This window comes from Littorina saxatilis, linkage group LG6 (genome assembly GCF_037325665.1).
Source record: "Littorina saxatilis isolate snail1 linkage group LG6, US_GU_Lsax_2.0, whole genome shotgun sequence".
Taxonomy (NCBI): domain Eukaryota; kingdom Metazoa; phylum Mollusca; class Gastropoda; order Littorinimorpha; family Littorinidae; genus Littorina; species Littorina saxatilis.
This window is the reverse complement of record NC_090250.1, coordinates 31,381,825-31,406,030: the sequence shown is the minus strand read 5'-3', so window position 1 is coordinate 31,406,030 and position 24,206 is coordinate 31,381,825. Positions and strand designations below refer to the sequence as shown.

At 43.0% G+C, this 24,206-nt stretch overlaps 1 protein-coding gene across 1 annotated transcript in view; it reads left to right on the top strand.

Moving 5' to 3' along the window:
- The window catches only part of LOC138967978 (uncharacterized), a 47,151-nt gene that overhangs the window by 855 nt on the left and 22,090 nt on the right, over nt 1-24,206 (top strand). Inside the window, exons 2-16 of the mRNA XM_070340540.1 lie at nt 2,302-2,393; nt 3,264-3,392; nt 3,710-3,865; nt 4,225-4,340; nt 5,647-5,761; nt 6,500-6,508; nt 7,274-7,453; nt 9,383-9,615; nt 10,002-10,025; nt 10,267-10,314; nt 10,794-10,922; nt 11,695-11,832; nt 12,482-12,805; nt 13,440-13,640; nt 15,457-15,573. Coding sequence (XP_070196641.1) covers nt 2,333-2,393; nt 3,264-3,392; nt 3,710-3,865; nt 4,225-4,340; nt 5,647-5,761; nt 6,500-6,508; nt 7,274-7,453; nt 9,383-9,615; nt 10,002-10,025; nt 10,267-10,314; nt 10,794-10,922; nt 11,695-11,832; nt 12,482-12,805; nt 13,440-13,640; nt 15,457-15,573 — 1,980 coding nt within the window. The 5' untranslated portion in view covers nt 2,302-2,332. The remainder of the gene's footprint in view (nt 1-2,301; nt 2,394-3,263; nt 3,393-3,709; nt 3,866-4,224; nt 4,341-5,646; nt 5,762-6,499; nt 6,509-7,273; nt 7,454-9,382; nt 9,616-10,001; nt 10,026-10,266; nt 10,315-10,793; nt 10,923-11,694; nt 11,833-12,481; nt 12,806-13,439; nt 13,641-15,456; nt 15,574-24,206) is intronic.

The following is a 24,206-nucleotide window of genomic DNA, read 5'->3' as shown; positions in this document are numbered from 1 at the left end:
AATGCCAGACGCCAGGCGGAGCAGCCACTGGATAGCCAATTTTAAAGTCTTAGGTATGACCCGGCCGGGGTTCGAACCCACGACCTCCCGATCACGGGGCGGACGCCTTACCACTAGGCCAACCGTGGGTAAATACCCGTGTGACTTGGAATAAAGGCCGTGAAAGGTGGATGCTCGCCCTAATAGGCTTCAGGTTTGCTGGCCGATGTGAATGCGTGATATATTGTGTAAAAAATTCCATCTCACACGGCATTAATAGGTAACATTAGTTATTGTAAAGCGCATTGAGCATATATATGATTATGCGCTATAGCAAATGTCCATTATTATTATTATTATTATTAAAAACGGTCATACACGTAAAAACCCACTCGTGCAAAAAGACGAGTGTATGGGAAAGGCCCCTAATATGGACCACTTTTTGTTTATTGCTGATAACTAGCTTGTTTTCTTGCGAAGAAGTTTCATTTTGTGGTTGGTAGTCCTTCTCTCTTAGTTTAACCGTTAGGCATAATTAGAGTGAAATAACTTTGATAGACCTTCAGCAAAAATTAAATACAGAAAAAAATCACAAATGGTCCATGTTAGGAGCCTGGGCGCCCAATATGGACCAGTGAAGCGGCCTTCGCGAATCACTGTAAAAAGCCCCCTATACTTCAAAATAACATGATACAACTTAGTGTGCAAGTCAGACTAATTCAAATATGCTTTAGATTTAGCTGTTTCGGGTTGATGAGAGCATTATTTGAAGCACACCAGGAAACTGAAGAAGCTTATCAAAAACAGAGTGATAATAAGTGAAATTATCAACTTCCACAAAAAAAAGACTATTTGTTATATTTGTTTGAAATCTTGGAGGCTAGTTATAGGTTATTTTCAGCAAGCTTCTTAATGAATTAATTGAAATTGCCTTTAGTTTTTATTTTCTTCGATTTGTTGAAGGTGGTCCATATTAGGGGACTCACACATGTATACTTTGAGGTTTTGCTATTATTTTTTGTTTGCAGTAGAAACTCGGGGTACATACTGTTAAAACGTAACAAATACTGTCTGAGCTGTCATATATAGCTCGTCGCGATATAACCTTCGTGGTTGAAAACGACGTTAAACACCAAATAAAGAAAGAAAGAAAGAAAGAAAGTCATATATAGCCATTTTTATGTTAGGCACAAAAAAAAAATAGGTGTGGTTACGGTAACATAGCCAAAAAAAATAGGGTAGGAAGGTAGGCAATCACTTTTTCTTTTTTTTTACTTTTTTTTCTAATGTGTACAAATTAAACCTACTTTACAGGGAAATAAGTGTGCGACTCGGGCGATTTCGCTTTCATTGCGTTTTCTGCACTCGTTTTTTTTTTTTTTTTTTTTTTTGGACAAATGTAATAAAAAGTTATAGGGTCAGCCCCTAAAAATAGGGTAGGTCGGGTTACTGTAACCACACCTATTTTTTTTTTAGGCCTTATGAAAGCTTTGGCTGTGGACAGAAACGAGTCCGTTTTAGGCGGCAAATTTAGAGTGAACCCTGCCAAAAGTGAAAAAAAGAGAAAAAGCCTAACGGTTTTGAGGTTTGTGTTTCTGCAACTGTTTTGACATGTGCAACTTATCCAGAGAGGGTGAATAAAGCGAATGAAATTGTTTTGAGAGCTCTAGCGCCGTTAGTTTGTCAGAACAAGAGGTGGTCCATATTAGGAGCCGGTGAAATTAGTGAAAATTCGATTTTGATGAAATCTTTACTGAGCAGATTAATTAATTTGTAAAGCTTTCAAGCTAAAATGTAGTTCCATAGTCCGGACTGAGTCAAAGATGGCCTGATCAATATCTCAATTCATTTGGTTGAAAAATTAGGTCGTCACGGTGCCGTCTCAACTTTCACTGAAAAGTCGAATATGACGTCACCAAAAAGATTTGTTTTTGAATTGAATACACGTCTGGGGGTATCATATAGAAAATGTTAAATGTTAAGTTTGTTGAAAATCTGTCCATTCGTTTTCTCTCGGAATCGCTCTACACACACACACACACACACACACACACACACACACACACACACACACACACACACACACACACACACACACACACACACACGCACCACCACCACCCTCGTCTGGCTTCCTTGTCTATGTTAAACCATTTCCTCAACACTAAATGTAAATATATACAACTTTTGGTACGAATTTAAGCGATGAGGGCGGAGGGCCGGGGAGGGGAGATAAGGGGCGTGATTATTATTGATCTGTGTCCATGTCAGAAAACAGAACTGGTATGCTCGGGTAATAACTTTAACTAATTTTCTATCCAGAACTGACGTCACGAATGATACCCGAGTGTACATGTGTCTGGAGTTGACCAAACAAACGGACAATAAGTATCTGTACTACCAGAGGCATTTGAGTAAGTTCGTTTTCAAAAATCTAGGTAATTAATGCTCGTGAGTAGGTGCCTGTTGGGATGCGTTCGCGTGTGCTTGCGTGTGCTATTTCGTGCTTTTGTGTGTATGTTTGTGAGTTTGTGTGTGTGTTTGTATGTGAGGGGGTATGTGTGTGTGCGTTTGTCTGAGAGGGGTATGTGTGTGTGTGTGTGTGTGTGTGTGTGTGTGTGTGAGTGTGTGTGTTTTTTTTGTGTATGTGTGTTTGTTCGTGTGTGTGTGTGTGTGTGAGTGTGTGTGTGTGTGTGTGTGTGTGTGTGTGTGTGTGTGTGTTATGTCTGTCTGGCTTTCTGTGTAACTATGTTCCTTTTGTCCGTCTGTCTGTGTATCAGTCTGTGTACCAGTCTGCCTGTCTGTCAGCCTGTCTGTCACATTTTCTGTCACTTTGTCTGTCACTTGGCGTGTCAATGTCTTCGAACACAAACGAGCATGCCTAATTGCGTGATATGTGTACAAAAAAGCACTGCAATGTTAAAGGCGTTACCCCCCCCCCCCCCCACTCTCCTCCCCCGGGATCTCCCCGATATTGCAGTCCTTCCCGTCCTCTGTCACATCCTCTAATTCTTTGCTGCATTTTTTCCTCTTTTGTGTGTGTGTGTGTAAAACTTGTATCTTGTCTGTCTTGCGTTCTCATAGGGGTATAAGTGATTCTATGACCTTGACATAACGTGAAATAACAATTCCTATCTAGATGTACATATTTATAACCACACTTAATATAAGCTTAGCTTGTTGTGTGGCAACAAATGTTTATATCGTATATACATGCCACCCTGTATTTCATTAATAAAATCTTGTTTAAACCAAAGGCGTGATGTTTTGTTTCCCTTTGATAGTCAATGAGACGGCAGGGAAGGACTACGTGGTGACTCTCAACGCCGGGCAGTCGGTGTCACCTGATCAGGTGTGTGACACCCTGAATAGCACTCTTCAAGGCACCAGACACCATCTGCTCCTCAAGCCAGGTATTGCTCTATTTGTCTAAGAGAGGTCATAACGAATGTTTATTCGTTCATGTTGGGAGTGGTTTCATGTGTATATACACGTTTGCATTATTTTCTGTACCTCTCTCTGCGTTTGTGGGATTTTTTCTTTAACATAAAGTCAAGTTATAACTACAAGTTTTAACATAGAGTGGGGTTCGAGACGTGGATAGTTTTCCATCTATTTTTTTTTTAATTTATGTCAAACATTCTCAAACTGGGAGCTTATAATAACTTTCGTTCATTCACGAGCAGGGACGCAAGACGAAGTCCCTGTACTTGTTTTTTTTCTATGACAGACCCGATCACCTCATCTTTCACCGACTGTCCCTCCGTCCTGACCGGTGTGTTCAACAACACTGACCCCTCGTGTGAATCAAGTCTGGATGTGTGTGAGGACAAGACCAAGATCTCTGTCACCGGTACTGCGTGCAGCCCCAAGCCCTTCTACTCGGGTGGGTATATACTGGATATTTTCAGGATTATTGCACATGTAAGAGTGTGTGTGTGGTAGGTTGGTGGATAGGTGGGTGCAGGGGTGGATGTGTTTGGTGTGTGTGTGTGTATGTGTGTGTGTGTGTGTCAGTTTTAAACTATCTGTCTGTCTGTCTGTCTGTCTGTCTGTCTGTCTGTCTGTCTGTACCTCATATGTCTGGTTAGCACTGTACTGTTTTGTATTTCAAGTGGCCGAGCTTAAACATGTCAAAAACAAAAGCAAATCAAACGTACTTAGTCCCAGTTTCTTATTTTTGAGTCAGAGGGACAAAACCTTTTCAGTCGTAACCTGGAAGTAACACATTACCTTGTATTGCAGACTCGGGGAGCGTGGGGTGTCTGCATACTGTGCCTGCTGCTGGCACCATGTATGTGACAGTCTACAACACGGATGCGACCAAGGATGATGTGGACACTTTCAGCTTCACGTGTGTTGTACGTGTATCTGAGATATTTGGGCAACCATGCGGGAAATGTTTTTATTACCTTTTTATATTTAGTCAAGTTTTGACTAAATATTTTAACATCGAGGGGGAATCGAAACGAGGGTCGTGGTGTATGTGCGTGCGTGTGTGTGTGCGTGTGTGTGTGTGTAGAGCGATTCAGACTAAACTACTGGACCGATCTTTATGAAATTTGACATGAGAGTTCCTGGGTATGAAATCCCCAGACGTTTTTTTCATTTTTTTGATAAATGTCTTTGATGACGTCATATCCGGCTTTTCGTGAAAGTTTAGGCGGCACTGTCACGCCCTCATTTTTCAACCAAATTGGTTGAAATTTTGGTCAAGTAATCTTCGACAAAGCCCGGGGTTCGGTATTGCATTTCAGCTTGGTGGCTTAAAAATTAATTAATGACTTTGGTCATTAAAAATCTGAAAATTGTAAAAAAAAATAAAAATTTATAAAACGATCCAAATTTACGTTTATCTTATTCTCCATCATTTGCTGATTCCAAAAACATATAAATATGTTATATTCGGATTAAAAACAAGCTCTGAAAATTAAATATATAAAAATTATTATGAAATTTTTTTTTCGAAATCAATTTAAAAACACTTTCATCTTATTTCTTGTCGGTTCCTGATTCCAAAAATATATAGATATGATATGTTTGGATTGAAAACACGCTCAGAAAGTTAAAACGAAGAGAGGTACAGAAAAGCGTGCTATCCTTCTCAGCGCAACGAATACCCCGCTCTTCTTGTCAATTCCACGGGCACTGCCTTTGCCACGGGCGGTGGAGTGATGATGCTACGAGTATACGGTCTTGCTGCGTTGCGTTGCGTTCAGTTTCATTCTGTGAGTTCGACAGCTACTTGACTAAATGTTGTATTTTCGCCTTACGCGACTTGTTTCTTTCTTTCTTTCCTCCTTTGTTGCATGTATTTGAGTTACCTGAGCGTAATCAGGAGAGTTTTTTTGCATTTAGTCAATCGAGACGAAGGTGGTTGTGCATTTGTGTGTGTCAGTGTGTGTTTGTGTGTGTGTGTGTACAAGAGTATTTATTTCGAAGATCTTCGAATTTATATCCACACTATGTGTAATTCGGAACTGCAAGTTGCTGATGGCACCGAAACACGCACACACTTGCGTTGCCCTAATATTAATTGTTGCTTCTAGCTTTCCAGGGGAATGGAACGACCCGAATTTTCAAGCAATGGTATTATAGCAATGTGACCATTAAATAAAGACAAATGTAGAATGCAAAAATGAATACTCTCTTGTTTGTGTCTTTCAGGCGTTGAGTTTGTCTGGTAGCACGCTGGCTCTGTCTCAGAACCCTTCCACATGTCTTGACTCGCAGACACCTACATCAATCTCAACAGACCATGTTTTCACTTATGACCGTAAAGGTAAGGAATACCATTCAATTTGGTGGTTGTACATTGATAAACGTCTCTACTATTTTGATTAAACTTTGAGCAAACATGCCAGGCAATGCTTCAGCACTTTGATCTCTCTCTTCTTTTTCTGTCGGGCTCTCTCTCCCTCTCTCTCCCTCTCTCTCTCTCTCTCTCTCTCTCTCTCTCTCTCTCTCTCTCTCTCTCTCTCTCTCTCTCTCTCTCTCTCTCTCTCTCTCTCTCTCTCCCTCTCTCTTTATTTAAAAAAATAATAAAAATGTATAACTTATTCAGCCACAAATATAAACATATTCTACATACATAAAAAGCTCTCTCTCTCTCTCTCTCTCTCTCTCTCTCTCTCTCTCTCTCACTCTGTGTTTCTCTCTCTGTCTCTCTCTCTGTCTCTGTCTCTCTCTGTCTCTCTCTCTGTCTCTCTCTCTCTCTCACTCTCTCTCTCTCTCTCTCTCTCTCTCTCTCTCTCTCTTTGTTATTGTTTTTTGGTTTTCTTTGGGGGGGGGGGGTTGGGTTGGGAAAAGGGGGGTACATTTCTGGCAGATTTGGGTACATATAAAATAGGAGTGGCTTGCCACTTATGATATCTGGTGTTAATTTTCATTGTAGCTTCAAGATGTAAAAGGTTTGCACTCTGCAAACATTTGGACAAACATATTTATCTAGAGTATCGTCAATTTTGAAAATAATTTTGTGCGATTTTAATCATGTTTCCCATGTTTGTCTTTCTTGCAGAGGAGTGCCGTGAGTATTTTTACTTTGTTTCATTGCTGGTTGGTAAGTTGGTGAGTTGGCAGGCTAGGCTGCTTGGTTGGCTGATTGGGTGGTAAGTTGGTAGTCTGCCAACACCCAGATTGTTGAATGGATGTTGAACGGTGTGGATGGTCAATAGATGAAGTTCAAAAGATGAAGGTCAATAGATGAATGCCAATAGATGAAGGTCAATATTTGAAGGTCAATAGATGAAGGTCCTTAGATGAAGGTCATTAGGTGAAGGTCAATAGATGAAGGTCAATAGATGAAGGCCAATAGATGAAGGTCAATAGATGACGGGGTTGTGAATGGATGGCTCGTTGGACTGAAAGGCAAGGTATTACAGTGTGAATAGATGGAGGGGGAGTTTACAGATGGCTAGAATGGTTCGACGGACGGAAAGGTGAAGGAATGGGCGGGTGGGGGTGGTTAATCGATGGATTCTTAACAGACGGAGGAGTGGCCTAATGTTGGTTGGTTATTGTTTTACTTTGTCTCTACAGCAAATATTGCTATTCGAGACCGAGGAAAGTTTGTTTCTTTCTCAGTTTACATGACGAGCTCCATGCTTAAAACTATTCACATTCTGATCTATATCTATAACTGTAAAACAAAAAGAAAGTTTCTAAATGTGGCTAAATGAGTGATCGATCGATAGAAGAGCAAAGGCATGAATTGTTAGTATATTGTTGATAGGTAAATGAATAAATGAATGGTTGACTGGACCTGATGCTCATTGAAACATTTCGTTTACAGCAACTGATGAAGACTCTCTGGATCTGATTCTCATCCTTATCATCGTGTTCAGCATCCTTCTCCTCATCATCATTATCGCCATCATCATCTGCCTCGTCTGCCGCAAGAAACGTGCCAAGCGACACAAGAAGGACGAGGAAGAGGCCGCCATCTTGAAACAAGAGGAAGGAGAGGGAACGTGTAAGAAAACAAACTACTACTGCTCAGACGACGACGACGACTATTTCTGCTACTACCGTGATACTAATCCGTTTCCTCCTCTTCCTTCCTCTTCTTTATATTTTCTTATTCTTCATCCTCTTATAATTCTCCTGGGTGTACTTCTTCTTCTTCTTGCATTCTACAGCATTGCTTGGTGAATGGGGTGTGGTATGGGGCTAGCATTTCAGCAAATGTAAATATAATATTAGATGCTCGCTCTCTCAACAACCACAGTATATCACATCAATGTATTATCAAAATATGTATGTGTACATTTTAGTGTGATATCTTTGGGAAGGAGGGGGGTTGCGTGGTCTGTTTTGTAAATCCACTTCTTTGCTAACCTTTGACAGATGGTGGTTGTTTTGCATAACTTGTGCTTCTGTTGCATGCAACTGTCTTTCGCCTTCTGCCTGAACATGAGAGTGTGTATAGCTTTTTACACAGTGTATTCCATTTGTATATATAGGTACTAAAACAATGGTCCTCCTCAGGACTAGATTTCATTGTGATACGTCCCCCACAAAGGGACTTTGCTTTGTAAATCTCGTTCCCCCGTGAGGAGGGTCTGATGCTCCCAATAGGCTGTCTGTGAAGGGATACTTTCTTCTCTCTCTTTCGCTCTGCTAAGAGATTTTAACAAATCTCAGAAGAAAGTCTCTGCTGACTTTCAATTGTTTCTTTCACAAGTTCTGATGTTTTATATATAGTACGTATATTTATCGTACCGTTTTTAGAGAGGTGGTTTGTTACTTTGTGTGTTGTTGTTGTTGTCGTGGTTGTGGTTGATGTAGTTGCCAGGAGATGGGGACGGGATGAGGTGGTGGTAGTGATGGAAAGCGTAGCAGTATGGGCGAAATAATTGTGCTGGAGGGAGCTGTGAATCTGTTGACGTTTTGCCTTAGTGGTAAACACTCTAAGTTTGCATCAAGTGTACTTTATGATTCACCTCGATCAGTATCGTCGTTGAGTTATATTTTCCTCTATGTCTGCTTAATTCTAATCAAATAATATTTGTTTAACTATTTTCCGTTTTTGGTGCCTGTTTTTAAGCTTGTTCGATCGTTTTGTTTGTTTTAACTTCATGTAACAAAGGAGAAGGGTACACGAATACAAGTCGCTATATGTTGTTTTTAACACTGTTTTGCTTATAAATGTGCACGTTAAGTCGCTGCTACAAAACCTCTTCTTTCCGTGTAAGCTCCCTTTTCTCTGCTTTTGCTTGCATCTTGTGTATAATCATGCATGTGTAACCTTTTCTTCTCCTTTCCTCTTTTCCTTCCCTGCCCCCTCCCCTGTCCCCTCCCCTGTCCCCTTCCCCTCATAACCTTCCCTCTCCTCCTTCCCTTCCCTGCCCCCTCCCCTGTCCCCTTCCCCTCATAACCTCTCCCTCCCCCGCTTGCACACATGTATTTTAACATTATATACACAATTATTATCGTTTAAACACTATATTTTATGTATTATGGTTTTCTCATGTATGCATGATTAACTTTATCTTAAATGTATATGACATTTTGGGTGGAAACAATCGATGTCCTTATAAAACATAATTTGGTCTACGTGTGTGTGACCAAACCCTACACGGCCACTTATAAATTCTTCAATCCTTTCACACAAAAATGTGCACCGAATGTCGAATAATATAAATCGACAAATCTTTATAAAAATTATATCAAACATACACACACACACACACAAAATTTCCAAAATGATATGTGTTAACCACTTGTACCTAATATCTGCTGTAAATGCGACCAAACTATCAATCCCTTTACCACTTATCAAACCCTGAATTTCAACAACAAAAACACCACAAATCCCCCAAACGCTTTCACCATCACCCCCCTTCCGAACCCAACGTATCCCCACCCCCTTATTCCACGCCTGCACCCACCCAACACACAGATGGCTCCCACTTGTCCGTAGATTCTGGCTACGGACGCAGCCCCGAAGGTGACGTCACAGACGGAGGGAGGGGGGCACACGGCAGGCGGGGAGTTGGACCAGGAGGGGTGGGACCGGTCCGTACCCACTACGCCGAGACCTATCAAGTGGCGGAGGACAAGGGTCCAAAGCATCTGAACTTCGTGTCCCGGCGAAGGCATAAGGAGCAGTATGGACCCGATGGGAAGCTAAAGGTGGGAACCTCAACGAAGAACAACCTGTGTAAAGCCTGACATTAATTGGGCAAAGTCCACTTCACGAAGCTGGCTGCGCTTTGCTTTGGCATTGCATTTTCGGTAACCAAAAACAAAAATAAAAAATACTTCGTAAAGTCGACTTTGAGCTCAATCAAGTCTAACGTAGGACTCATAATGAGTAAATGTCTTGGCTAAACTGCACGCTGTGTGTGTGTGGGAGGGGGGGTCTGTGTCTGTGTCTGTCTGTCTGTCTGTGTCTGTCTGTCTGTGTCTGTGTGTTCACGAAGAGAGAGAGAGAGAGAGAGAGAGAGAGAGAGAGAGAGAGATAGGGTTCCACTCGCGAATCTTTCAAGATGTGATAACAATTTTTTTCCAAATTTCAGGATGCAAGTCGCCAGGGTGAAGGGGTAAGTTTCGGTTTATTGATTTTCCTTCCCTATGAACAATATTTTTATATCACAGCACACAATGGTTATACAACTATTGCATTAATATAGAAAATTATTACAGCACACAAATGTAAAAAAACGAATACATTTATTGTCAAGTTTACCGCCATAAACGTCCTTGCATTGTGCCTAAAAGTACCCAAAAAAACTACGAATTGTATTTGGTCAGAACTTTGTATTCTGTGTATTTTCGTTTCAGTATGAGCCGGATGGAGAGTGGGAGTATTCCGATGATTCTTGGGAAGAGGTAGGCATTTTCATTTTCATTTTCGGATGTTTATTGTTATTTAATACTGACGTTGGCGTTTGCGTGCCAAATCGGTGACAGATTATTTGAATATCGTTGTTATTTTAAAGGCTCGTACTTCTTGAAGTTGTGTCGTAATCTCTGACGACAGGACGTTTAGCCTTTTGACAACATACTGTGTTCTTGTGATTGTTTTGTGCTTAAAAGATATACGTTTTTCAATCTTTTCCATCGAAAACGCCGCTAGCGCTTTGTATCCTTAGTTATGTGCATCACTTTTTAATCTATAGTTCTGGAACTAAGGCGTTGGCGTTTCAAACTCCAGAATCAAGTATGCATATTTCCATAAGTCCACTTTAGCTTCAAAAATTATTGTTTGTTTGTTTGTTTGTTTGTGTTTTTTGTTTGTTTTTTTATTTGTACATGTGTTTAGTTTTTCTGTAAGAATCACACGTCAATTAGTGTAATTGTGTTGCCAGTACGTGGATGAGGAAGGAAAGACACAAGTGAGGCCCAAACAGAAACGTCGCCGACGAAGACGACAACGACGACGAAGGAAAAAGAAGCACGTCTACACAAAGACACGTGTCCTGGAAGATGGAACAACGGTAGGTTTTTGTTTTCCTCCTTTATACTTCTCTGACTGGATCAAGTAATTAAGTGTAAATCTCTCTCTCTCTCTCTCTCTCTCTCTCTCTCTCTCTCTCTCTCTTTCTCTCTCTCTCTCTCTCTTTCTCGCTTTGTTATTGTTTTGTTTTGTTGTTGTCGCTGTTGTTTTTGGGGGGTGAGGTGGGGAAAGGTGGCTACATTTCTGGCAGATTTGGGTACGTTTAAAAAATAGCAGTTGCATACAGAAAGCAACATGAAATATTAATGCTTCAGTCAGAAAACAACATGAAATAGCAGTTCACACAGAAAACAACATGAAATAGTAATGCTTCAGTCAGAAAACAACATGAAATAGCAATGCATACAAAAAACAACATGAAATATCAATGCTTCAGTCAGAAAACAACATGAAATATCAATGCTTCAGTCAGAAAACAACATGAAATATCAATGCATACGGAAAACAACATGAAATGTCAATGCTTCAGTCAGAAAACAACATGAAATATCAATGCATAGAAAACAACATGAAATGTCAATGCTTCAGTCAGAAAACAACATGAAATGTCAATGCTTCAGTCAGAAAACAACATGAAATGTCAATGCTTCAGTCAGAAAACAACATGAAATGTCAACGTTTCAGACAGAAAACAACATGAAATGTCAACGTTTCAGACAGAAAACAACATGAAATGTCAATGCTTCAGTCAGAACACAACATGAAATGTCAACGTTTCAGACAGAAAACAACATGAAATGTCAACGTTTCAGGTGGAGGAGGAGGTGGTGAGCGAGTACAGCGAGACAGCCTCGTCCGACAGGTCGCTGTCTGGGGAAGATGGAGAGGACATTGCGGAGAAGATCCAAGAAGCCAAAGAAAAACGAAGAACACGACTGGACAAGATTATGGTAAAAGTGCACAGCTCTTTTCTTTATAACTACAGTATAAGAACAGATTTGTCAGAATAATACCTTTCTTAGCTATAACTGTAATAATCATAGAACTGTTGTGTCACATGTTAGTAGATTTGATGAACTTCATCAATGCGTTGTTTGTTGAAAGCATGTGCATAAAAAAATGCCAGAAACAAATGGTGCATGCATGATGAGGTTGCAGAAAACCTGAGAAAAACATAGTGGGTTGTTTCAGGCACTACAGATAGGGAATCTCAGTCACTCAAAACTGCATAAATGTCTCTCTTGTTGCGCGTGGTTAAGGAAAAAATCACTATGCAAGCCATTAAGCAAGCGTCTGAGGAATTATTCTAGAACATTACACACAAAGCCATTACGGCTTTGGAGCGGATGAACTATTTGCTAATCAATAAACGGTTTAACGTGCTTCACATTAATGCGTTCTGGGCTATATAAAAGCAAATTGCGGTTTGGAATCAGTGGGTCTGGGAGACATTTCGAAGATTTCTATTCCATGGTGGCCACAAGCATTGAGGTAAAAGGTAAAACGACAAAACTCTCTCCATCTCTCTCTATCTATCTCTCTCTTTCTCACTCTTCCTCTCTCCCCCTCACTTATTTATTTGTCTTGTATTGCATTCAGGCCCAGGACACTAAGGAGCACACGCAAGCCATCGTCACGCGAGAAATGGACGAGAAAGAGCACCAACCCGAGCGCAAGCAACGTCGCTCTCTCCTGAACCGACTCAAGATGCGAGCGCGTGGTCTAAAGAACAAGAACTCACCGAAGAAACGAGGCTTGTTCCCTGGCCAGTCTGGCAAGGGGGAGGTAGCCGGGTTGTCTGATGAGGAACGAGAGATCCCCTACCTGAGGCAGTACAAGACCAAGAAAGGCCTGGAGAAGGTACTCAACGATGAAGGCTTCTTCGACGACCCGAAGGAGAAGGCCACGGCTGAGACGATCTTTGTAAGACTTTTTTTGTATAACTGTTGATTGTCCTTTTTGTGATTTTGTTTTCGAAATTCACATCTTTGAAGAATATTTCTTGTTCTAGCGTATTGACTTAGCAGAAGAGAAACCCTGACTGCGTTTAAACGCGATCTTCCAAAAGAGACACTTTCAGAAGAATAATTGTGGTTTTGCTCGTGGTACAACTATTGATCATATCTTTCCAACACTATACATTTCCAGCAGATGACTATTGGTCAAGGTGGATGAATTACAACTAAAGGCGACTATTTTGTCTAATCGCATACCAATGGGTTCCATCCAGATACGCTATGATGTGCTGTGATCGAGCAACCGAGCTGACATTCCTGATAAACCAGGAGAAAGATCTTAGACCAGAAGTTTGAATGTTGTATGAAGTTGCGAGTATCAGCACGCGTTTATGAGCAAAATGTTTGTGCGTTTGTGTCACGTCTGTTAGAGAGACAAAATGAACACAGTATTTATTTTTCTATTTATTCATTATTTATCTATTGTTAATTTGTTTATTTATTTGTTTTTTTCTATTTTTGAATTGTTTCTCAAATTCTTTCTTTCTTTCTTTCTTTCTTTCTTTCTTTATTTGTATATATATCTATTCATTCATTTCCAGGGTTTCCGCGAAGCAGAAAGACAGCTGTCGCCCAAGCCGGGTGACACAGCGGCTCCAGTACAAGGCGTGGTGACAGCTACCGACAGCAGCGCCACAAGCGAAGATTCCAGAAAGCTGGAGGACTTTGAGGAACCTGATGACGTCGGGCAGGATGACGTAGATGCTGCTGATGACGTCAACATGCGTGAAGGGGAAGATACGGTATGAGAATCTGGCGGACAGACAGGGAGATAGTGAGACATGAAAAGAGAGATGCAGTTGGGAGATTGACGTCTACTTTTATTCTGTTCAAATGTCTGTTTGTGTCTAAATCTGTCCGTTTTCGTGTTTGTGGGTATATATAATACGTAGGCATATAGAGGTTCCAAAATGTCCCATTACAAATTAGATCACATGCGTATTACAAGATACAAGATACAGATACAAGATATTTATTCACCAATTTTGCAAAAGGATTTCATCTTGGCACGGCACGGTAAAAATAAAATAAAAACCAACCAGACACATATGCAGACACACATCACCATGCATGCATGCATACGTACATAACACTGTCATGCACACACAGACACAACTCACACACACACACACACACACACACACAATTATTTACATACTCACACATAACCAGCCACATATCTACATCACAAATTCACATCGTCGCCTTGTAAAGGTAAAAACCATATCAGTTTAAAAGGGGTGCCAGTAATATCAATGCAACATTAGTGAATACTAGAACAATACCTAAAAATTATAATCCATTCAAAAGTAAGTAGTACACGTAATTATTATCATTTAGTCAGATCATCACATAAAATTATATAATCATAATCTAGCCAGTTAGACAGTTTAAAACAACAGTATTAACAGACTATCACAGATCTACTCAAGCACCTGAACCTAGAGTCACATTGCACAAAACTACTACAATCACAGAACTGCTCAAGCACCTAAAAAATAAGGACCATTCCACATTGCACATACTTCATATTTGTGACAATATCGCCTGAATAGACTCAACATGAAAGACACACGTACACAAGTTTTAGGAGTGCACAGACAACACCATTACTCGAACCCTCCCCACACGGAATGCTTTCACATCTTTTGTAGGTGGAATAAAATACAAAATGCTTCAATATGTATCGGGTGCTGATTAAAAAACAGAATTATTCTTAAAAGGACACTCCTTCTCGAGAAAAGAGTTGGGCTCACCAGCTCAGATCTGGCCAGGCTGTTACATGGAATAAAATCATCCCGCCACTTGGTCACATACCAACAATGAACAGTCTGACTGCTTGATGTTGTGAGCTGAAATTTCATTTGATGAAATAATTCCTTGAAATAAATTCGCCAAAAATTCCCACTTTGAACAGAGAGCACCCAAGATGTTCATGTTTGGTATATCACCAAGTGGAGGGATGACTGTATGCCATAATATTGCTATTTTATATGTTACATAGATTTCCATTGGTCAATTGGGCAAAACTGAGCTCATTGCAAAAGTGATATCGACGACATTTCCGTCGATATCAGTTTTGATATCGACGACCTCTTTATTGCTTCCCCACTTCAAAAACAAAGACAGCTAAATTTAAAAACAAAAAAATATATATGAAAATGTAATTATCCCAGAATTTAGTCAAGCAAGTGACTAATTACTTTTTTTTTTAAAGACATTTGGAAATACTGGAAAGTACAAGAAAAGAGTGAACAAACAAAAAATAATCAGAGGCAGGGATATGGAACAGCCAAAACTGAGACAAATACTTTTGTAATTTCTTTACAGGGAATACAAAATGTCCAGAGAAATAGCAATATATATAACATTGACGGACTGTGGGATGATATCTTCTGCTGTTGGTCTGTTTCGATAGTGATATCAAAATATCCCACAGTCCGTCAATATTGGGTATAAAATCCTGGCCAGTTCTGATATGATAAGCCGAACTGTTTACTCGGGAAGGAGTGTGCGTTTTGGCAGGGATGTATTTTAATCTGTATACATCAATTGCAGACTGCACAGACAGAGAAGAGAGACAAGGACAAAGCTCGGCACGTGACGATCGCCTCCACCTCCACCGCTTCCTCTCCTGTGCCCAGCTCTGATATCAGCGAGTACAGTGAATATATGGTGAGTTCATTTATTGTGCAATACATTTCTGTTTTCCCATGCTAGCTCCCAATCTTAACTGTCTGTCTGTCTGTCTTTTTGTCTCTCTGACCCTGTTTCTGCCTATGTCTCTGTCTCTTTCTATGTTACCCTCTCTCTCTCTCTCTCTCTCTCTCTCTCTCTCTCTCTCTCTCTCTCTCGCTCTGATTTTTCCATATGTTCATGTTGTTCCTTACTTTCTCTCTGCACCTTATCATTCCGTCATGCTCAAGAGAGCGAATAGTCAACAACTGCAGTGACTGGCTCACGTTATCATTCCGTCATGCTCAAGAGAGCGAATAGCCAACAACTGCAATGACTGGCTCACGTTATCAAAAGCATTCGTTCAAGAGGAAATGATAAAATGGAGGGTAATTAGCGAGCGCAATTTTTGTTTCTATAATGACGTTTGTCTCGGTGACTTTGGCACCGTAAGCAGTGGAAATACAGGTCCCTGCCAGACTTGCTTGACATGACCTCATTTACATGATATACACACGTGTGATTTGAACGATTATTATCTCACGGGTGTCTCTCTCACGTATGTAGGATAAAATGGCTTTTTAGTTCCACTTTGTCTCTTTCCATTTTCTTCTCCTTTATACAATGGCTGTTTAGTTCCACTTTGTCTCTTTCCATTTTATTCTCCTATTGATACAATGGCTGTTTAGTTCCACTTTGTCTCTTTCCATTTTCTTCTCCTATTGATACAATGGCTGTTTAGTTCCACTTTGTCTCTTTCCATTATCTTCTCCTATTGATACAATGGCTGCTTAGTTCCACTTTGTCTCTTTCCATTTTCTTCTCCTATTAATACAATGGCTGCTTAGTTCCACTTTGTCTCTTTCCATTTTCTTCTCCTATTAATGCAATGGCTTTTCAGTTCCACTTTGTCTCTTTCCATTTTCTTCTCCTCGATGCCCGACCGTATGCAAACAATTGCACTGATTCTCCCAAGCTAACAACAAACACGGGATAATAATAATAATAATAATAATAATAATAATAATAATAATAATAATAATAATAATAAATGAGCATTTATATAGCGCAACATCATAACTTTACAATTATGCTCTTTGCGCTTGACACATTTAAAATTAAAACACAGTTATACAAGCATTTACATCTACATTCATAGTCAACAACGCTTAATTAAAAGCATACACCATCAAACATACATTACAAAACATTCTTCCACTAACTAAGTAATAAAAACATGAATAAAATAGGTAGTGAAAACAAGGAAATACCAGCTGAATACCCTTAATCAAACAGAACATGTTATCAACAATTCTGAAAACAGCCCTCGATGTTTATATACATTATCACATTATCACTAAAATAACAAATACACTATATGTAGCCTACTGATGGACTGAGAAAAACAAAATCAGGGGTTGTATTTCTTGAAGAGGTGTGTTTTAAGTGCTCGTTTGAATGCTTGGGGTGACTAAGAGTGGCGGATGTGAAAGGGGAGAGAATTCCATTGTGTGGGTGCGCAGAAAGTAAAAGTGCGTTGTCCGTATGTTTTGGTTTTTGTGTGTGGAATGGTAAGGATGCGACAGTCAGAAGAGGCACGGAGTTGTCTTGCTGGAGAATAGACGGTGAGGAGCTCAGAGAAGTAAGCAGGAGACGAGCCCGAAAAGAAGTTAAAGCAGAGGGTGGACAGTTTGTAGTCAATGCGGGCTTCAATAGGTAACCAGTGCAGTGTGCGAAGGAGTGGTGTTGCGTGATCTCGTTTTCGTGCTTTGAGAATGAGGCGTGCTGCCGAGTTTTGGACTTTTTGTAGTTTATGCAGGAGGTACAGAGGACAGCCAGAGAGAAGAGAGTTGCACCCTGTATAATGAAGAAATGATATTGTAAGTAAACACTCCTGAGGCTTTCATGGTTCACGGGTTATGGTATAGAGTCGCGAGCTGTTCACAGCAAGCCATGTAGTATTCTCTCTTTATCCTACATACGTGAGAGAGATACCCGTGAGATAAAAATCGTTCATATCACACGTGAGTATATCATGTACATGAGGTCAACCGGAAGGTCAAGCTATGTAAATTAGTAGTACATGGGATCAACCGGAAGGTCAAGCTATGTAAATTAGTAATTACATATTCATGAAGAACTACTTTTGCAACAAAATGGCAACTGCCACGAAAACCGATTTTCAACACTGAAAGAAGTTTTGAGTGATGAGCTGTTCGAAGACATGTTTGGTGATGACGCGAATGACGAAGTCGATGAAGAAAAAAGTGAGTCATCCATGATTTATGATTTTTCTCCAATAGACTCATTCGTTCAGACAAACAAGAACAAGAACACTCTCCGAAAACGGTTTACGATATACGTCGCCTATCGACGTTTATGGCGAAACACGGGAACAAAAGAAACATTAGCACCATCCAACCACAAGAATTATGCAAAATTCTCTGCTCTTTTTTCATAAGTTTGAAAAAACCGGATGGCAAAGAGTATGAACCATCCACGCTGAGGGGCCTTCTCAGCAGCATCCATCGACAGTTGAAGTCTAAAAAGTACTGTGCATCCGTTATAGACGGCCCCGAATTTGCACAACTGAGAGAAGTCGTGAAGACAAAGCAGAAGATTGTTAAACAGGAAGGTTGTGGCAACTTAACTAACAGGGCTCAACCGCTGAAAGATGAAGATGTTGTCAAGCTGTGGCAGACAAAACAGCTCGGAGTCGCAGATCCAGAAGCAATCCTGAATACTCTGTGGTGGCAAAACACAGTCAACTTTGGTCTGCGCAGCGTGACTCCTCACAGGCACATGCAGTGGGGAGACGTGTCCTTGCATGAAGACAGTAATGGCAGAGAATATCTCCAATTTTGCGAAAGACAATCCAAAACATGCCAGAGCGACAATCCAAAGTCTGTGCGTGATGTCTGTCCGAAAGCTTGGGCGTCGAACGATGAGCGCTGCCCTGTCGCAGTTTACAAAACATACGCAGCTCTCCGACCAAAAGGTTACTCCGAGACAAGTTCCCCCTTCTATTGTGCAACAAACACAAAAGTTGCATCTGAAGAATGTTCATGGTTCAAGCGCCAACCTGTCGGCGTCAACAAGTTGTCAGCAACCATGAAAAACATGTGCAGAAAAGCTGGGATCATCAATGCAACCCGAGGTACACCAACCACTCTGCACGCAAGTTCCTAGTGCAGAAACTTTCCGAGAATAACGTTCCTCCGACCAAACTAATGCAGCTATCTGGGCACAAAAACGTCCAGAGTATTAACAATTACAGCAGCATTTCCCAAGAGGAACACCGTGGTTTCAGTCTGATGCTAAACGGCACTGCACCGGTCTCGGAGCTGTCGCCAGTGTCGGCAGACGACACATTGGTTTCGCCCGCATCGGCCACTTCAACTCCAGCCGTCTCCACTGCCACTGCCACAATCACATCCCAGCAAACGCTAACAACACTGTTTGCAGGGCCTGTGCACGTTGATACCATCAACATCAACCAATATTTGTGCAGTCACCAAACCGAGAAGTGACCATCTGAAAGCTGTCGACTAGCCTGGCTCCGACTTGACTGTCATCCTATCGCGGAAGGATATGCTTTGCTGTTGTTGTTCCTTTTGGTTTCTTTTATCCTGTGGCCACTGCTTTTCTTTTTTATCTGGTATATTTTGAAGTGACCATGATTTCGTTGTTCGAATTTATTTCATCAATGTTCAATATTAAACTTAACAGTGTTAACAAAGGCGAACTACTTTGTCCTAGTTTGAGAGTTTGCGTCATGGCGGAGGAATGAATGTCAAATTGAGTAAAGTGGTTTGAAGTTCTAAAGCGGGTTGATCCAAAGGCAATAGCGCTGTCGGTGACTTTTAGTTAGATCTGGCACAGAAGTATATAATGTTGGATAAACAGAATACTACATGGCTTGCTGTGTCGTACCAGATTTACACTCGTTGCTTTTTTAAATAGTGAACAGCTCGCTTTCGCTCGCAGTTCACTATATTTTTTTTAAAACTCGTGTAAATCTGGTACGACACAGCAAGCCATGTAGTATTCTCTCTTGGTCTCACAAGGGGGCAGAGTTTGTGAACGATAAGGCCACCGTCGGAAAAATGATTCACTTTGTTACCGTTGCATCTTTTTGATTCTGATGAGTTGCCAACATGAGTATTTAACTAAAAGAGAGAATGACCCCCATTTGCAGATGAGTGAGGTCACCCTGTCGTCGTCTTTTTCGAACCATGTTTTGTGCGTTTAAGCATTTTATGGAAAGTTTTAAATATTCATTCGTCAATATATATAATAAAGGCATTTTATTTCTTTTTTCTTTTTTTCTGTTCTGTTTTTTCTTTCTTTCTTTCTTTCTCTTTTTTTCTGTTTAATCCTTCTCTATAGAAATAGTGTTTACAATGTGTGCTACTTTTGCGAGAAGACGTAATATATAATATTCCACACAGTGTTCACAACTGGTTTCAGAAAGTGTGTTCAAAAGTGGAACACTTCAGTTTACAGTGTGGATTGTTTTAGTTGTCTTTCTTGGGCGATTTTTCTTTCGGCACAAAGAGAAAACAAACAGAAACAGCCTCTTTAAACCAGCGTGTCGGGCGTCTTTTCCCAGGCTAGTTATGGCAGCGTGTCGGGCGTCTTTTCCCAGGCTAGTTATGGCAGCGTGTCGGGCGTCTTTTCCCAGGCTAGTTATGGCAGCGTATCGGGCGTCTTTTCCCAGGCTAGTTATGGCAGCGTGTTGGGCGTCTTTTCCCAGGCTAGTTATGGCAGCGTGTCGAGCGTCTTTTCCCAGGCTAGTTATGGCAGCGTGTCGGGCGTCTTTTCCCAGGCTAGTTATGGCAGCGTGTCGGGCGTCCTTTCCCAGGCTAGTTATGGCAGCGTGTCGGGCGTCCTTTCCCAGGCTAGTTATGGCAGCGCAGCGTGTCGGGCGTCTTTTCCCAGGCTAGTTATGGCAACGTGTCGGGCGTCTTTTCCCAGGCTAGTTATGGCAGCGTGTCGGGCGTCTTTTCCCAGGCTAGTTATGGCAGCGTGTCGGGCGTCTTTTCCCAGGCTAGTTATGGCAGCGTGTCGGACGTCTTTTCCCAGGCTAGTTATGGCAGCGTGTCGGGCGTCGTTTCCCAGGCTAGTTATGGCAGCATGTCGGGCGTCCTTTCCCAGGCTAGTTATGGCAGCGTATCGGGCGTCTTTTCCCAGGCTAGTTATGGCAGCGTGTCGGGCGTCTTTTCCCAGGCTAGTTATGGCAACGTGTCGGGCGTCTTTTCCCAGGCTAGTTATGGCAACGTGTCGGGCGTCTTTTCCCAGGCTAGCTATGGCAGCGTGTCGGGCGCGGCGTATTTTCCCAGGCTAGTTATGGCAGCGTGTCGGGCGTCTTTTCCCAGGCTAGTAATGGCAGCGTGTCGGGAGTCCTTTCCCAGGCTAGTTATGGCAGCGTGTCGGGGGTCTTTTTCCAGGCTAGTTATGGCAGCGTGTCGGGCGTCCTTTCCCAGGCTAGTTATGGCAGCGTGTCGGGCGTCTTTTCCCAGGCTAGTTATGGCAGCGTGTCGGGCGTCTTTTCCCAGGCTAGTTATGGCAGCATGTCGGGCGTCTTTTCCCAGGCTAGTTATGGCAGCGTGTCGGGCGTCTTTTCCCAGGCTAGTTATGGCAGCGTGTCGGGCGTCTTTTCCCAGGCTAGTTATGGCAGCGTGTCGGGCGTCTTTTCCCAGGCTAGTTATGGCAGCGTGTCGGTTGTCCTTTCCCAAGTTATGGCAGCGTGTCGGGCGTCCTTTCCCAGGCTAGTTATGGCAGCGTCTCGGGCGTCTTTTCCCAGGCTAGTTATGGCAGCGTGTCGGGCGTCCTTTCCCAGGCTAGTTATGGCAGCGTGTCGGGCGTCTTTTCCCAGGCTAGTTATGGCAGCGTGTCGGGCGTCTTTTCCCAGGCTAGTTATGGCAGCGTGTCGGGCGTCTTTTCCCAGGCTAGTTATGGCAGCGTGTCGGGCGTCTTTTCCCAGGCTAGTTATGGCAGCGTGTCGGGCGTCTTTTCCCAGGCTAGTTATGGCAGCGTGTCGGGCGTCTTTTCCCAGGCTAGTTATGGCAGCGTGTCGGGCGTCTTTTCCCAGGCTAGTTATGGCAGCGTGTCGGGCGTCTTTTCCCAGGCTAGTTATGGCAGCGTGTCGGGCGACTTTTCCCAGGCTAGTTATGGCAGCGTGTCGGGCGTCTTTTCCCAGGCTAGTTATGGCAGCGTGTCGGGCGTCTTTTCCCAGGCTAGTTATGGCAACGTGTCGGGCGTCTTTTCCCAGGCTAGTTATGGCAACGTGTCGGGCGTCTTTTCCCAGGCTAGCTATGGCAGCGTGTCGGGCGCGGCGTATTTTCCCAGGCTAGTTATGGCAGCGTGTCGGGCGTCTTTTCCCAGGCTAGTAATGGCAGCGTGTCGGGAGTCCTTTCCCAGGCTAGTTATGGCAGCGTGTCGGGGGTCTTTTTCCAGGCTAGTTATGGCAGCGTGTCGGGCGTCCTTTCCCAGGCTAGTTATGGCAGCGTGTCGGGCGTCTTTTCCCAGGCTAGTTATGGCAGCGTGTCGGGCGTCTTTTCCCAGGCTAGTTATGGCAGCATGTCGGGCGTCTTTTCCCAGGCTAGTTATGGCAGCGTGTCGGGCGTCTTTTCCCAGGCTAGTTATGGCAGCGTGTCGGGCGTCTTTTCCCAGGCTAGTTATGGCAGCGTGTCGGGCGTCTTTTCCCAGGCTAGTTATGGCAGCGTGTCGGTTGTCCTTTCCCAAGTTATGGCAGCGTGTCGGGCGTCCTTTCCCAGGCTAGTTATGGCAGCGTCTCGGGCGTCTTTTCCCAGGCTAGTTATGGCAGCGTGTCGGGCGTCCTTTCCCAGGCTAGTTATGGCAGCGTGTCGGGCGTCTTTTCCCAGGCTAGTTATGGCAGCGTGTCGGGCGTCTTTTCCCAGGCTAGTTATGGCAGCGTGTCGGGCGTCTTTTCCCAGGCTAGTTATGGCAGCGTGTCGGGCGTCTTTTCCCAGGCTAGTTATGGCAGCGTGTCGGGCGTCTTTTCCCAGGCTAGTTATGGCAGCGTGTCGGGCGTCTTTTCCCAGGCTAGTTATGGCAGCGTGTCGGGCGTCTTTTCCCAGGCTAGTTATGGCAGCGTGTCGGGCGTCTTTTCCCAGGCTAGTTATGGCAGCGTGTCGGGCGACTTTTCCCAGGCTAGTTATGGCAGCGTGTCGGGCATCTTTTCCCAGGCTAGTTATGGCAGCGTGTCGGGCGTCTTTTCCCAGGCTAGTTATGGCAACGTGTCGGGCGTCTTTTCCCAGGCTAGTTATGGCAGAGTTTCGGGCGTCCTTTCTCAGGCTAGTTATGGCAGCGTGTCGGGCGTCCTTTCCCAGGCTAGTTATGGCAGCGTGTCGGGCGTCCTTTCCCAGGCTAGTTATGGCAGCGTGTCGGGCGTCCTTTCCCAGGCTAGTTATGGCAGCGTGTCGGGCGTCTTTTCCCAGGCTAGTTATGGCAGCGTGTCGGGCGTCTTTTCCCAGGCTAGTTATGGCAGCGTGTCGGGCGTCTTTTCCCAGGCTAGTTATGGCAGCGTGTCGGGCGTCTTTTCCCAGGCTAGTTATGGCAGCGTGTCGGGCGTCTTTTCCCAGGCTAGTTATGGCAGCGTGTCGGGCGTCTTTTCCCAGGCTAGTTATGGCAGCGTGTCGGGCGTCTTTTCCCAGGCTAGTTATGGCAGCGTGTCGGGCGTCTTTTCCCAGGCTAGTTATGGCAGCGTGTCGGGCGTCTTTTCCCAGGCTAGTTATGGCAGCGTGTCGGGCGTCCTTTCCCAGGCTAGTTATGGCAGCGTGTCGGGCGTCCTTTCCCAGGCTAGTTATGGCAGCGTGTCGGGCGTCCTTTCCCAGGCTAGTTATGGCAGCGTGTCGGGCGTCCTTTCCCAGGCTAGTTATGGCAGCGTGTCGGGCGTCCTTTCCCAGGCTAGTTATGGCAGCGTGTCGGGCGTCCTTTCCCAGGCTAGTTATGGCAGCGTGTCGGGCGTCCTTTCCCAGGCTAGTTATGGCAGCGTGTCGGGCGTCCTTTCCCAGGCTAGTTATGGCAGCGTGTCGGGCGTCTTTTCCCAGGCTAGTTATGGCAGCGTGGTTTGTTACGTGAGTAGAAGGTTGACGAGTGGCATTCCACGGATGAGTGACTCCAACGGAAAGCATTGTAATACTGATTGACACACGGAGAATAACGTCCTTTTTTCCCCCTCTAGAAAGCTAAAGGCCAGTTTACATCGTGAGACTTTTGGTCCACATCAAGAACAGCTTAATAACGCGTATTTCTTTTCTTTTGGTAGATTAACTCAAAGAAGCTGAAAATCGAACTAAAGCTGAACTTTATTACAAAAGGATAAAGGTTTCAAGCAAAGCCTAATCTACCCGCAACCTGCAGAGTAAAAGAATTAAAAACATACAAACAATTATTTATACATGAAGCGCTCCTTATGATGTTTCCTTTAGAATAAAATGGCATAAAGCAACAACAATTAATAATTTGTTACACGTTTAATTGAAAAAGTCTAAGCATTCATTAAAAGCAATCTGTGATGGCACAGACCAACGTTTTATTGTCTCTTTTAGAAGTAGAATTGAACTAGGGTTCAGCTAGACCCGAAACAAAATATGCGTGTAAGGATC